This window comes from Lytechinus variegatus, chromosome 1, assembly GCF_018143015.1.
Source record: "Lytechinus variegatus isolate NC3 chromosome 1, Lvar_3.0, whole genome shotgun sequence".
Classification (NCBI taxonomy): Eukaryota; Metazoa; Echinodermata; class Echinoidea; order Temnopleuroida; family Toxopneustidae; genus Lytechinus; species Lytechinus variegatus.
Window position 1 is genome coordinate 54,702,801 of NC_054740.1, and position 16,904 is coordinate 54,719,704.

Genomic DNA, 16,904 nt, shown 5'->3' on the forward strand with positions numbered 1-16,904 from the left:
CACCTACACCCTTTCTTCGGGTGATTTTAATGACGGAATAATTCGGTAATAGTAATGTGTGCCAACCAATATAAGACCTAAGCTGGACCCCAGTCTAATCCCACTCGCCTTTCAAATTACGCTCGGGCTGTAACATAACAGTGTAATAGCATTTATTTTTCGCGTTTGGGGAGTTTTTGAGATGAGAGGGAATAATAAGATTGACATTCATATTTCAAATAACTCTTTCTGGTCTGTATTTAATATCTGACAGTCACTTCCCAAAGCTAAAAACGTCATTGGCGATAAAATTATGCTGACGTGTAAACCAATTATTCTCATACACTGCCTGTATGCGACTCTTCAACACGAGCATTCATTAAGACACGAAATACCATCGAAGAAGTCAGAAGTATTAAATTAAAAAGTCGAAAGCTTTATTTATTTATTAATTCTTAAAGCCATTTATTCAGTACAAGCTCTGTATAAAACGGAGTTAATTTCGAATTGTAGTAATGTCATTTCAAGAGATATTTTTAGTGAAAGTGATTTTCCTTTAATACCAACAAAATGTTTGCAGTTTAAAAAAAATCGAAAAAAAATAAAGCAGTTTCTTTTCCCGAAGTTCAAATTTGACGATTTTACTTGCACAATTTTTAAATTAATTTGATTCATTTTCGACCATGACTTTTACAAACTTTTATGTAAAATGAATGAAAAGTAAAAGCAAATATTAGTTGGGTAGTTTTTGTAGTATAGGCCCACATAGGTAGAAGAAGGTGCGTGGTATTGATTAAATGCCCAAAGTTGTTGATTAAGCCTTGTAAGGGATTGGGTCTGGCATCATAGGCTCGTAAGGAGGAGGTGCTGCCTTCTTCTTCGCCTGGAATAGGTAGTAGATGCAAACGATCGCCCCCGCGAATTCCAGGAGACTCAATACACCTTCGGCTGCATGGATGTAGACGCACTCCATCTGTCACGTTGATTTGGCGGGAAAATACAAAGTGAGAGGAAAATTATTATAGTACTGTCCAATCTAATTGATTGAAATTAAAAAGAAAACAAACTTTCACACTTTTTTCGCCTTATAATGGAATGCCTACCGAAAATTTGATCCTTAAAAATTGTTACTAGTATGCATGGGCAAACTAATATAGGGCCTTTTGGGAGGCGCTTGACCACTATACATGCAAACGGTATTGCATCAAAAAGACTTGTAAAATAATGAATTAATTAATTAATAAACAGACATAACTTGAAGCATTGATTAATAAATGAATAATCAAAGTCATAAATACTTTCAGAGACTGCCTAAATAGAAGAAATACTGATTATAATTGTGAAGATATAGAGCTACTCCAAAATCTGATTGTGGAAAGTAGCCTACACTGTTAAAATACGCTGATTTTACAGAAAAAAAAAGAAGATTTTGCAGAAAGCAATACCGGAATCATTCTGTAAATTCATAAAACAGGAATTTTTCTGCAATTTAACAGAACAGGTCTGTTTAAAATCGGTAAATGGTGTTTTATTTAAGGAAATTTGTAAGGTCCCATACACCAAATACCAATTTCCTGTAATCTTACATGATGTAAAGTAAAATTACGCATTCTGTTAAGATTGCAGGTGTTCTCGAGACTCTGCTGCAGGAAGGTCTTATATTTTAAGGATAAATTTTCTGACAGTGTATAGACTCATCGTTACAACAAAGAGAATATTGAAAAAATTACTTATGGTATTGTCATTACGACAACAATTTCAAGATTGATGACGAAAATAACTAAGGGCCTAAATGAATACATAAAGGTCCGTTTTCTGAAGTCCCGACTAAAATTGACCATCATGACCATGGTCTATAGCTAAATTAATTTATGAGAAGCCAAAGATGTAGAGGTTTTGCTTACATTGTACGCATCTATATAGCTTGCCAATTTATTTCTCCGTGCCTTAATGGGGGTGAATTATTTTTGTTAATTTTATCGCATAGTTGTGAATGGTTAACGTGCCAAATAAGCTGATAAATTCAACTTTTATTCTAAAAGAAATGTTCTGTCACAATTGACTATTCCTATATTAGATCTGAGTCAAGGGGAGCGTTTCATCAACTTGATTTGTCCGACAAGTTGTCAGATCTGACAACTTTCGTGGATTTAGATTGGTTGAGAGGCACTGTTACTATTGTAACTGTCGGATGAAACAGGACTTGGCGGATAAAACGTCTGACAAGTACTTTCATGAAACGCTCCCTTCCGACGAGGTGTCAGATCTGACAACTGTCCTCGACTCTGATTGGCTGAGAAGCACTGTTACTATGGCAACTGTCGGAGAAAAAGGCCTACAAGTGCTCCCTATAATACGGGCCAAAAAAACCCAAAATGTTATTTACGATACACGAAGATGGCCAGTGGTAGTGGGTTGGATAGGGCGACCACGGGGGTGATGTGGTGGTGGGTGCAGCGGTGGTAGTGTGGTTGCCGAATATGGGTTTGTCACAATCTCGACTGTCGTAGACGTAGGCGGCGACCTCGACCCCGAACAAGGTCACGGCGAAGGTCATAGCGATGACCAACATGATACTGTAGGTGTATTCCTGTGATTTAAGTAGAAAATGACAAGGGGGGGGGGTCATTTAAAAATCTGATCAGTCCATTTTCCCCCCACAAAATGTTCACCCAGGGTGAACAATTGTTTGGCAGAAGGTACAATATATTTGTATGATTTTAAACGATATGGGGCACTGTCGTACAGATATGGTATGTGTGTGTGTGTGTGTGGGGGGGGGGGCTGCAGGCCATGGACCCCCCAAAAGGAGACGAGAGAGAAAATTGAAATAAAAGGGGGTGTGATATCATTTTCTGAATAATGATGTCACAGTATATCACCATACTATTTTGTATGCAAAATGTAAAAAAAAAGTTATAAATCGCTTCATTCGATCGCGGTTTATTTTAAAAGAAATTTTGCCCCACACACCTTGGCTGGGCCCCTAATTTTTTTTTGCTCATAAGGCCACTGACTTAAGGGGGGGTAATACCTTACTTCTCAATGTTTGCTGATATACTGAGATGGAGTATATATACATATATATACGGCGGTCTATAAGCAGAATCACGATAAATCTAACTTTGTCTACATAAATATGACCAACATTTTGGAGAGTAAAGCTTTCGTGTTACTGTTATACATTGTCATACACTGATACTTTTGATGAAATAGAAGACAAAATATGAACGATGGTATTCATATTTAGGCCTATTGCTTTGACCCATAAAAAGATTAATTGACGAATTGGACTTTTAGAAAAGCACGATATTCCTTCTATAAAATATATAAAGTTACATTTGATAAATGTGACAATGTTGAAAATTTGAAAGACCCCCCCCCCAAAAAAAGGAGACAGAAAAAAAGAAAGGGGGCTATTGGGGCAAGGCTTCAAAGGTCTTTGAATTCACCAGACCCACATAATAAAACAGAAAAAAAGATTCATAAATCCGGGAGATAAGTGCCAACATTCCAGAAATGAATTATAAAAAAAACGTACCACTCCGTATGAACTTCGAGATGCATGTATAACGCCAACGATGCCTGTGGCCATCACCTGTGTTTAGGTAAAATAATCACAAGGACTCCTTCAAATTTTTACATTAGTATTTGCGTATACAAATCTAATATTAGCCACTGTATTATTGCTCCGCATTATGCAAGACATCTTCCGTTGAATTTTATTAATTTGTTTATTTTCCCAAACACCACGGTTTTTAGATAATTCATTGCAGTGAGAATAGTATAGTGCATAAGCACATCAATGATATAATAGCTCTGAAAACGAGAAATTTCCTTAGGATGTAAAGGAATCTCCGGGCTGAAATTATTTATTTCTAAATAGATAAAGCAAAATACTGAACAAAACGATGAAAATTTCATCAAAATCGGATAACAAATAACGAAGTTATTGATTTTTAAAGTTTTGCAATATTTTGTGAAAATAGTTGCACGTCATCATGAATATTCATTAGTTGGGCTGATGATTTCACATCCCCATTTTCCCTTTTCTTATGTATTACGTGAAATCCTAATTGTTTCATTAACACGTGTGAACAATGTGTCTCCTTTATAATGAAATAAGTTGCAGCAATGAATATCTAATGCATTAAATCAGTTGTCAAACCAATATTTTCGGTTGTTGGTAGAAAAAAATTGAATAAACCTAATTTCATATAAAATAAAAAACGGAAGAACAAGTGGGGATATGACATCACCATTTTGCTAATTGAATATTCATGAGGACATAATTTATTTAGAACTGTTTCACCGGCATAATGCATATCTTTAAAATGCCATAACTCTTTTATTCCTTGTCCGATTTTGATCAATTTTTTAGTGTTTTGTTTGCTGATTTTTCTATATCTGTTTATATCATACTTTCTTCAGCCCGGAGCATCCTTTCAAACAAGCAAAACAGAGGAACAAGCCCCTATTACCAGCATTATACCTGTGACATATCATATATATATATCTATGTAATCACTCTTATTTGAGTATTTTATTGCATTATCTAATGGCGCTGTATATGGTGTTGGATTAATTATTGATTTTCGTATAATTTACAATATTCACATTCATTAAAACGAAGTAAAAATCAAAGAAATGTATCTATCAGGAATCAAAAACAGCAAAATTTAGAAATGAATGTTGCACAATTATTTTTTTTGTACGTATTTGTTTTCATGAGAAGAGAAAATGATGTCATGATTTTTTTTTTTTGGGGGGGGGAATTTGATTAAGCAATAACAAAATTGACAGTTTCGTCTTGTCACATAAAAAAGATTAAGTTGTAGGACGATAGGTGAACTTATTTCACATAAGGTTTTGTAAAAAAAAATAATATATGTAATGATGACGACATTGATGATTAACGATGATGATGATTGTGATGATGATGATGATGATGATGATGATGATGATAATGATGATGATGACGGTGATGATAATGGTGATGACGATCATGACGATCGTGGAGGTGTTGCAAAGTACTATCCAATCATTTTCATCCAAACGCCAAATACACTTCTTCAAAAACGCTTCTTCATGTTCTTACCAACATTAATATAAATACTGATAATGAAGTTAATAATGCCAAGGAGAAAACTCACCGTAAGGCCGACCCAGATCCCAGCTGACACATAATACAGGTAACAGTAGTAACTGATTGAACCAGCCCCGAGGATGATCATGAGGTTACCAATGACCACCTGGGCTAGTGCCCGAGTCATCTCTGTCCAGACGATGTCAGGTTGCGGACGTGGTTCGTCCTTCAGCTTCTCTTTCTTGCCACTCGTCATTACTTTGTTTCTGTTTGAAAAAAAAACATATATATTTTTTGAATTATGGAATGTTTGAGGATAGACCCTTAGCAGCACTGGCGGATCCAGGGGGTGGGGGCACGGGCCGGCTTTTGAGAGGCACAATTAAAATTTGTAATGTAAAATTGCGATAAAACAGAAGGGTGCTCCCCTTTTGAAAGTGAAGACCCTGTTTGTTTTTTCGCTTGTCATATTTTTTTCGTGGACGAAATCACCTTAATTTGTGGGTTAAAACCTTTTTTTCTGCTTGTCAAATTTTTCCTCGGGAAAATGTGCCCCCTCCCTTTCGAAAAATCGTGGATCCGCTCCTGTAAACTCAGTCTTAGAATATGAACATGATGAATAAATGATATTTCGTTTTGTAATGATTAGACTTGAAAGTTCTAACCAGTCAGTGGCATGGTGAACTAAAAATAATAGTGATTTTAAAAAATGAGAGGCTCAAATGGCGGATGAAGCAAAAGTTCTAAAAAGAAAGAAAAACACTTTTTAATACAAAGTCTATATATTTCTTGAATAGATTTTTTGACATGATATTTTGAAAACAATATGTTTCACTCTTTCCCTTCCTTTTTCTCTCTACACCCCCCTTTTCGGTGTAACCCCCCCCCGACCAAAAAAAAACCCTGAATGCCAATGATTCTAAGTATCATCATCTTAATTCTCAGTGAATGACAAAAATATATATCCATTCCCAAAATGTCGTTCTGACGATCGCAGCATGCTTTAGCTCTATAAACATGATAAAAGGGAAATGATCGAATGGAGCTGATTAAATATCATTGTGAATTCAAGGCAGTAATTATCATTAGCCTTCAAAACATAAGGGGGAATTTAATTAAATTTGATTTTGCTTCGTATGAATGTTAATTAGCGAAAGCGATCTCAAGATGGAGATAAGGGAATGAAAAGAAAGAGAGAAAGGGCGAGGAGAAAGTGAATAACAATGAAAAAGCTACACTTATATAGTGATACTGGAATATAAATCACTTACCTTGTATAACTCTTGCAACAACAAACTCCGATTCCTTGAATGTATAGGTGTACGTTGTCAATGAATGTGCAAAAGAAATGCCAATTTTGAAAATGAGATGTCGTTTAATTTCATTATTTGGTCTAGAGCAAATAGACTTTGAACTTTCGTGCCGTCGCCTTCACTATTATCTTGTGAGAGACCTTGATAACATAGCACCAGGTGTTTGTAAAGATATTTGATATTAAGTGAAGAAAATGCGGTATGATATTTTGCCAGAGGGGGTGGGGCTTAGGGCCGGGGAAGGGGGTGGCAAGATCATCGAAATAATTATTATGCTGTCATAATTTTACCCCAGTTGAATTACAGGGTAGATTACAGGGCAGTTAACCCGTCCAGATCTCTCAATTTATCCCCCCCCCCCTCTCTCTCTACCCCTTCACAAACCAAAAGGCAATGGAGGGGTGCACCCTGCTCCCGTCCCCAGTGGCGTTACTCCCATGCAGAGTGTAGACAAGACTGTCATGACTGTATAATAATGTGTTTTAAAGGTTTTATACTTACAAATGGAACATATTATCAACCAAGTCTTGGGGGGGGGGGGATAATCATGCTGACTCATAAGTCGTTGACAATAATTTTTATTTTCAAGTGTGCAATTTTGGAGCATGTTTATTACCCATACACTCCATGGGCATTACTGTCTGGTGAGAGCAAGAAAGGAGATTGCTCTTTTCGATCGCTTATCAGGGCGTTTAACTAGAATCTAATCTATTTAGTTTTCTAATTCCTCCCCCATCTTAAACTTCCATTGATCCCCTCTCACAATGTAAAATGTCACTGGTTCTACCTCAAGTCCCTTCTTTTTATTCTGGTTTTCTCTTTATCTTACTCTTTTTTCCTCTCTCGTTTATTTTTCCCGGTCTTTACTCCTTCCCTTTCTTTGTCTTCCTTTATCTCTCCATCTCTTTGCCTATATTTTGTCTGTATCTCTTTTGCATGTGTCTGTCTTTCTCTCTCCCACGTCGGTCTCTTTTTATCTCTCTTTTTACTCACTCTTCCCCCTTACCCTCTCTCCCTCCCCCTCACTCTGTATGTCATACCCAGGGTTCTCAGCGTTTCAAGAAGACAAAATTCCCTGATAAACCCATTCCCAGTTTCGCATGTCTTTTATGTCGTTGCAGTGGATTACATGTAAAAAATAGATTAACGTCCCCCCACCACCACAGCCAGTCATTCAATGGATGTTGTTTTGATATGCAACTATATATAACAGAGTCTGACTGACTACCGTGCTTTCGACTTCTGGGCCGATCAAAAACAAATCATAATTATCCCTCATTTGAGGCATTTTCTCCTGATTTGAGGTATTTATAAAAATTAAATTCCCGATTTTTCCCTGACTAGAAAAAAAGTAAAAATAATTTTCCTTGATTTCCCTGATAGGCTAGAAACCCTACATACCACACTCCTTTCCACAGGAGTGTGGTATTTGTCAGTTTACATACCACACCCCTTTCCACAGCTCCTCCCTCTCTCACGTCTCTTTAAAGTATAACAAAACCTCATACAAAAGATACTAGTAGCTACAACTATTAGTTCATTATCATAAATATTTATTTTACAAAAGTGATGCAGATAGAAATGGCAGTCAATATCAAAACCATCAGCGTGAAAAAAAAACAGAGTTAAGACTCAAATATTCATTGAGAGCTGCTCACAAAACGATATCAACATTCCTGGATGACCCATGACCATAAATGTGAAAAATACCATATCTTCAAAGGTCACAATAATTAACACACACACCCCTGTGCACTTATGAATGATTTTAATTTTAACTGAACTGATTTTAATCTAACAACACACAATTTCATAAGAAACATATTTATCTTTCTTAATATATACACATATATATTTTGTCTTCATTTAATACAAATAAAATCGATCTCCATGATTTCAATATTTTTTTATGTAAAACATGATTTCGTATCAGTTTAGAGAATAAAGTTATAGAAAGACAAAAACAGTAGAAAAACAGCAGAGATTACATAATTACTTAATTCCAGATATATATTCACATTTCTATAGAATACATGATTATAAAACATAATGAATTATTAAAAGTTACACACAAAGGTCTATAATTTCAAATATAATTGATGTATTTACCTAAAACCTTTAATATAATCATTTATATTTTCTTCATCCATCCAAGTGAGAGTGAAGGCATTCTGGTAACTTAAAGGTCAAGTCCACCTCAGAAAAATGTTGATTTGAATCAATAGAGAAAAATTCAACAGCATAACACTGAAAATTTCATCAAAATCAGATGTAAAATAAGAAAGTTATGACATTTCAAAGTTTCGCTTATTTTCAGCAAAATAGTTATATGAACGAGCCAGTTACATCCAAATGAGAGAGTCGATGATGTCACTCACTATTTCTTTTGTTTTTTTATTGTTTGAATTATACAATATTTCAATTTTTACGAATTTGACGATTAGGACCTCCTTGCCTGAAGCACAAAATGTTAAACTAATGGAATTCCACGTGTTCAGGGCAAAATAAAACTTTGTTTCACAGGAAAATGAGGAGGAAATTAGAATATTTCATATAATAAAATACACAAGAAATAGTGAGTGATGTCATCAACTCTCTCATTTGGATGTAACTGGCTCGTTCATATAACTATTTTGCTGAAAATAAGCGAAACTTTAAAATGCCATAACTTTCTTATTTTACATCCGATTTTGATGAAATTTTCAGTGTTATGCTTGTTGAATTTTTCTCTTTTTATTCAAATCAAGTTTTTGTTGGGGTGGACTTGTCCTTTAAAGAGCACAATAAACATTGCTTCTTTAAAGACACAAAGTGTACAGAGAGAAAAACAGACCCCTCAAAAATAATTATATTTCAATAGTTTATAAAGTCATCAGTGGCAACTTGCGAACCCATGAAAGCACAATGTAGTTTGAACATTATTTTTTAAAAAAAATCTGCATAAACTGAATATTGATGTACATACATAAGGTCTACCATACGACCTGCAGAGAAAAAAATACAAGCAAACTGAATGGAAACCACGGAAACCTTCAGAAGTTACATCAAACTGGAAAGACTGGTCAATACATCTGTCATCTGGCTAGCCTAAACCATAAAATAAGTTTAAAGGCACAATGAAGTTGGAAAAGGTTCATGAAATTAGGTGTTTTCCAAAAGGCAAAATAAATTTTACGCAAGGCATAGAACAATTGTCCTTCAAGATGGATTGATTTAAAGCATTTTGACAGTACATGTGTCTATTAATGATTGGGATATAATAATTCGTTACAGGGATATGCATTACAACATCAGTAATACGAATAAAGGTTGCTATTTTGACTTTAAATCAAAGTGTGTTTGGTCAATGACACAAACGGCTTCTATTTTCATGTACAGTCATTACATACAGTTTAACAATTACTGACAAATTTTTCAAGAAACATGTTTTTTGGTCAAGTTATTCAATCTATGTTAGTTTCACTCTGAGCAGATTACTATATATATATGTGCATACCAACGTCATTTTCCCCTTATGACTATTTCGTGTTTACATTGTTTTCATAATACATACATGTACCATGGTAATAATTATATCGGACTTTATTTATCCCTAACATAAGATCATCCCGTTTTTTAATTTCTTTTTTTAAAGATATCAATTCTAAGTTAAAAACAGCATGTCAATTTGGACCCCTGAATATGCAGCTGTGTCTAGAATTATTAGAATTGAATGAAAAAAATGGATGAGTGAATGGATGAAAAATGAATGAATGAGTGAATGAATGGATAAATGAATGAATGAGTGAATGAACGAATGTGTGAGTGAATGAATGAATGAGTGGGATGAATGAATGATTGGCTCAACACCAAACAAATACCATATTTTATATGAATCCATATTAAAATATATTACAGGGGTCAAATAATTACATGAACTATTTCAGGACTCACAGAGAAGCTTGAAAGAGGGGCCCTATCCAAAATAAGAACAGTATTCGCCCAGTCACATTCATTGCTAAAAATAAACATGATTGCAACTCACAGTCATTAACTGATAATTTTACACAAATCATAGCCAGCTGTCAAGGATCTCACATTGTACTCTTAATTTGATCAATATCAAGATAAGTTATTTCATAACAACATGAACATGGATTTGAACAAAATTAAAGGAATTATCATTCAAACTATGATAGAGTATTATCCAAATATATAAATGGCCATGCATCTTGAACTTGTGGGGCGAGTTCAAGACGCGTGGCCATATATATATACACACCGGTAGGCAGTCCACAACTCATGATTGATAATGAACACCACTAAAAAAACTAGAAAAGAGTTGTGATCACATTTGCATGAGAAGAAATGTCTAAAGTGTGCGTATCATAGAAATCTCACTTTATCTCTGAGAAATATACTGTAGATACAGAGTTAAACAAAATATTTGCATTAAAGAAATTATATGTATAAACGGCAAATGAAGCTGCTCATTGAAGAAAAGTAAAAAAATACATGACTGTGTACATGTACATAAAAAAAAACAATCTACATCAGTAAATAAATAAGTAGGTATTTTCATGTACTGTGGCAGTTATGCTTTCTGTACATGTATACATTTTTGTAAATAGACTGGACACACTCTTGCTTCAAAACTACATATGAATACCCCCCCTAGAAATCCAAAATTTTTCATAAATAAATTTCTTTCGATGCAAAGTAAATATATGACTACAAAAATATATATACATGTACATGTACATACAGATTTTTTGCAGTAAAAATAGATAATATCATAATAACAGTTATTTTTCATCATTTTCAGCCATAAACCACATACTTAGAAGTTGTTTTTCTTTGCGTATAATTTACTCTCATGAGATGAAAAGACATAGTCAAATTCAAACACTGTTTAATAATATTAATTATAATAACAGTCTGCATTTATATAGCACTTAACACATCGGAAAGGCGTCTCAAAACACTTTACAGATATACATTATTACCCGTGATCAGATCCTTGCTTGCCCGCATACAATGTATGTACCTTCTCCACTCTCTGGGGAGCATTCCAACAAGAGTTCCAAGACTCAATTGCTAGGCATACTACATAGGCTTTCGCTTCCTACTAGGTACCCATTTAACACCTGGGTGGAGTTAGGCAAATTGTGGATTGACGCCTTGGTAAAGAAATCTCATCTTTGTTTACATGGCTGGGTGGGCCAACATGTCCAAGGTACATGTATATAAAATTAAATATGGGAGGGGGGTAATAATAGTGTTCATATACACTATTGGATTTGTGTAAATGCAAAAACAAAACAATATATAACAAGTATTCTATAATTTCTATTTTGATTATTATTTCAACAAAGTTGTTTAATTTCTCAAAATCAGTCTCTTTACTTTAAACTTTCAGCCTAAGGGTAGATATATATACATGTACTACAAAAACTATGTTAATTTCATACACAGAATGATTCAACCTCTGAAATATCACTGCTATAGAATATATACAGTAATAAGAAAAATTTTAACATGGATTCACTTTAGTGCATTAGTCGCTCTACATGCATTGCACACTATGATCTATCTACATGCATCTACCAATATAAAAGCCACAAAACCAATAATAATTTTGCAAAGCCTGTAATGCAGTTCTATTCTAAGCACAGCGAATCATGATTTATTTAGATCTATATACGTCTATTAAACCCTGTATCAAAGATGATGGGTGGTGCGAAACCGCTGGCACAAGCATTCAGCAAATGCAGAGAATGTAGACACAAATGGGCAACATTGCATTCGGATTTCACGTTCCAGAAGTTTGCTTATCAAGAGCAGGTTTTCGAATTGACCAACTGGGTGATTTCAGTTCTATGTATCATGAACAATTAACCTGTAGACTACTTATTCTGTGGTTCAGATAGGCTTTGTACAGCGGTCACCCGGTTCCAGTAGGGAATGGGTTAATGACATTTCCAAAGCTAGCTAAAGTGTGTTGAACTGTGGACCATTTATATGCGTGTGTTCAAATTTTTCCTCTTTGCGGAACATTCCCCTGATTACACATTCTTACAAGGATAAACATAGCAATTAAAAGGAGCAGACATTATCGTTGTCACAATCAAATTAATTTTAAAGCCACGATACCAGTATTGCTAGTATAAAATCTTTGCACACATACATGTATATCAGCCTTAAATTTCTTTGGACTAAGCCCTCTTACATCGGACAAATAGAGTAATATCATTATTAATTATAATCATTAATATTTTTCTTTTTCAATCATTCAAAAGTATAATTATTCTTTGGGATGAAGGCATCGTCACCACTATCCATTACACTAACTTTTGGACACTCTTTTCTAATATTTGCTGATAACCCTCAAGATTATGGCAGAATATAATGACTATTACGCAGTAATCACACACACACCCGCACGAACCCACCCCCACACACATTATCCAATAAAAAAAAAATGCAAAAATATAGTACAGGAACATCTGATGCATAGTTAATGTAGGGCAGTTCCATAAAATAGTAAACCTTTTGGTCAAAATTACAAAATCCTACAAACAAAACAAATTATGTATCAAATGAAAGCTAAGAAACTGAAATGTATAAATCTGAAAGAAATAATTTCAAACAATGTATCGTTTCATTTTGACAAGGTATTGAAATCACCATAGCAACAAAACAGAATTTTACTTATTTTCAAAGGTCAAGTTTGCAACAAATTTTAAACCTTTTATAAGCTTTGAAATAATTAAAGTTGGATGTTGTCCAAGTTGTTATTATGTCAGGTTTCTAAAAAATAAGTTAGGTTTTTTCTATTTTTCTTAAATTTCTTAAACCGAATATATTAAAAGCAGGCACTTTCAAATGTACGTCCGACCCCTTTTCACATACACTTTTTTTCTTACAAGCAAAACAAAAGCAGATAAATTTTCCCAAAGTCAGATGCAAAGCAAGCTTGGTTTGTTTAATATATACACCAGAAGGTAGCTCACCACTAGTCCGGGATTTCAAGATAAGTGGGGGTCGGACGTACAACTTTTTTGTACGTCCGACCCCCTGTACGTCCGACCCCTTTGAAACTTTTTTTATGAAGTTATCTTTCACTGCTCAGATGTTTTTTGCAAAAGTTTAATATCATAACATCTTTTACTCATATCAATCTTTCAAAATTGAATACAAATTTCAATTTCAATCTAGTTTAAAATGACCTTTTTTGTATTTCTTAACCCAACAAATACTGGGGGCAAAATTCACCTTCCATCTTAAACATTTTGCATGATAGTTCTTTAACACACCCTGATATCGCTGTATAGTTTTATTGGTTTTTTCTTTGAAGTCTTGCACAAGTTTTGAGACAAATTTCACAAAGAATACCTCACATTTTTGACAACATGTAGATTTTTAAATGATGATATCATCTTCAAGAAATGGTGATTTATTTGTGTATTGTGTGCATATTCAATGGAAACTGCCTTCCTTCATCTCAAATTATCACATACATGTAACCTAATGAATTTAGTGGTAATTATGACTGAATAACAGCCTGCAGAAAATTAAAAAAGAAAATAAAAAGTAAAAACCTACAAATACATGAGAAATTTAATAAACAAAGAAGTTCCATATAAAAGTAGAAATTGCCCCTTCCCCTCAATCTCAGGTACAGCAATTGCCCCTCTATGAGAAATAGATCTGCCCATTTGCTGTAATGATACATGGATGTCTAGACTATTCTACTTTTGCCTATAGGGGTGTAAGTTAAGAAAATGTGAAGGGTTATTCATTTAATTTTGACTTGTTCTCATTTCTTTATTTCTGCATCAACCTTGTTCAAACTTGGTACAAATGATCCTTGGTTGATACCATGTGTGTGTTGATGAGGTCAAAGGTCATCTAGGGGTCAAAAGGTCAAAAGATAGGAGGCCATTTAGTCATTTTCTGACAGATTTTGTTTAAATCAATTTTTTGTTTGCATCAATATTGTTCAAACTTGAAATACAAAATCAGAGGGTAATACAATATTTTTGTTGATGAAGATGATAATTCCTAAGGTTTTTTAAGGGGTCAATAGGTCACTTTTGCTCATTTTGTTATTCAAGGTCAATTGTTCAAGCTTTCTAGGGATCAAAAGTTAACTTTTGATACTGGTAGTTTTTTTTTTATGTGTATTGTATTCAAATGTATTCAAACTTGGAACAAATTATCAGTGGGTAGTACCACATATTTGTTAAAGAGGATGGAGAGGTCAAATGTCATCTAGGTGTAAAAATGTCAAATGACATATTTCTGCATTAATTTTGCCCAAACTTGGAAGAAAACGATCAGTGGGAAAATTACATGTGTTCTTGAGGATGGAGAGATCAAAGGTCATCTAGGGGTCAAAAGGTCATATTGCATTTTTTTTTTATTGCAACATCAGGGAAGACTCATGGTTCGTAACCCACCTTGTAAAAACAAAGTTTGTAACAGAACAAGTTTTGTTAATGTTGAAGAAATTCTTTGTCATGTCTTTTGCAAACCATTAAAAAAATACATTTTACTTGAAGTTTAACAGTATTCTGCATTGTGTGAATAGTTGAGTTGTTTCATTATTGATGTGATCTAAAAATGTAGATATCAAAATGGAAACAGTTTAAACCCACTGACTCATTTGTAATAGATATGAGGTGCATTTTGCTTGACTGTACGAAAATCAGTATGGGGGTCGGACGTACACTGTCTGAATGCATGTCAACTTTAATCAAGCATAACTCTTCACCAGCATTAGATTCATTTGTTAATTCTGTCTTATGTGAAAGACAACTAACCAAACAGTATGTATATTAAAAAAAATCCAGTTTAGAATGTCTATGTTTTGTGTAACTGATCTTCAAAGGGGGTCGGACGTACAGTGTGCAAATATTTTGCACAATGTACGTCCGACCCCTTCAAAGTGTACGTCCGACCCCAAATAGATCAGCCTGTAACTAAAACAAGGCAATGCCTATCAATTTCTTTGCTTCATTTCTTGTAAGATTCATCCTTTAGCTATCACCTCATATTAGAATTTTAGTACCTGCAACACAAAAATCACAGAGATTTTGACATGAAATCTAAAAGCATAAAACCTGCTTTCGTCTGATGTACGTCCGACCCCTCACATTTTTGCCCATATTTTCTATTCTTCATATTGCAGCCTGGTCCTGTCATGGTGTAATGATAACCTAGGTCACATGTTATGATGTACTAAAATAAATAAAACACTGCCATCAAATTAAAGGAGATACAGCTCTTAAATGTGTCCGAATGTACGTCCGACCTTTATGGAATGACCCTGTAGCAAAATAAGTGACTGAAAGCAAATGAAAAGAAATATTTGAAAAAAAAAACGAAAGAAAGATATTACTATCAAATTCTTATTTTATGAAGTGATAATGCATCACAAAATATACATGAGAAAATGACATACATGTATGATTCAAGGAATCATGTGTTTAGGGTGTAAACACATTCATAAGTATCAGGGTTCCCAGCTTTTCAAGAAAACAAAATTCCCTAATTTTTCCCTGATGAAGTTTAAAAATTCCCTGATAATTATTTAAACCCACTCCCAGTTTCGCATGTTTTCTAAGTTGTGGCAGTGAATTGCATGTATTTTCAAAATAAAACAATAATGCAAAACTAATCAGTACTATTACACAGTCATGTAATTGCCTCCCTTCTCCCCAAAAGCCTTCCACCATACCCATAACCCGTCATTTAATGGATGATGCTTTGATATGCAACAAAATACAACAGTCTGATTGACTACCATGAACGCTTTTGACTTTTGGGCCAATCAAAATTCCCTTGATTTTTCCCTCATTGGAATCATTTTTCCCTGATTTGAGGTATTTTTTAATCAAATTTCTTGATTTGTCCCTGACTGAAATAAAATAATAATTTTCCTGGATGGGCTGGGAACCCTGAGTATGTTTACAAATACAAAATACAAAGCATTATAAATTCTTGTAATAATAATAATCCGCTTTTATATAGCGCTTAATCCATCGGAACGACGTGTCTAAGCGCTTTACAGATATATTATTACCCCGGTCATCGGATTCAATCAGTCATTCCCGCACACCATGTGTGCACATCCTCCACTCCCTGGGGAGTATTCCAGTCAGTCGCCTGTGAGGCGCACACAATACTGGACAAGCTACAATGACTTTCACATCCTACCGGGTACCCATTTAGCACCTGGGTCGAGAGTGGCAAAGTGTGGATTAACGTCTTGCCAAAGGACGCCAGACCGCGGTGGGATTCGAACACACGACCCTCTGTTTACAAGGCGAGAGTCAGAACCACTACACCACGGCTCCTCCACATTTGTATCAAATCAAACAGACTCAGAAATCCAAGAGTATCCTGGAAGACCATGAGGAATAAATTACAATGATTACTGGATAGAAATACGAAATTGGTAATGAAAAAAAAAAACTCTGCAGTAAAAAAAAATCTTTGCTCATCAAAGAAATATGACAAGGAAGCATTTGGATACCAGCTGC

The 16,904-nt window shown here is 34.5% G+C and overlaps 1 protein-coding gene across 1 annotated transcript; it reads right to left on the reverse strand.

Annotated features, from left to right (window-relative positions):
* Nucleotides 1-4: 4 nt before the first annotated feature.
* On the reverse strand, nt 5-6,409 carry LOC121417162. The gene is made up of 5 exons (XM_041610756.1): nt 6,337-6,409; nt 5,133-5,331; nt 3,521-3,577; nt 2,366-2,569; nt 5-952 (listed from the first exon to the last, which is right to left on the reverse strand). The coding sequence occupies exons 2-5, from the start codon at nt 5,319-5,321 to the stop codon at nt 794-796; spliced, it is 609 nt and encodes a 202-aa protein (XP_041466690.1). The 5' UTR covers nt 5,322-5,331; nt 6,337-6,409; the 3' UTR covers nt 5-793.
* Between the last annotated feature and the right edge of the window lie 10,495 nt (nt 6,410-16,904).

Bases quoted from the DNA above. Each gene is read 5' to 3' on its own strand.
- LOC121417162 (XM_041610756.1), bottom strand. From the start codon at position 5,321: ATGACGAGTGGCAAGAAAGAGAAGCTGAAGGACGAACCACGTCCGCAA. The intron at 3,578-5,132 runs GTGAGTTTTCTC...ACCTAAACACAG, and splicing joins GGATCTGGGTCGGCCTTACG to GTGATGGCCACAGGCATCGT. The intron at 953-2,365 runs GTAAATAACATT...TCAACGTGACAG, and splicing joins ACTGGCCATCTTCGTGTATC to ATGGAGTGCGTCTACATCCA.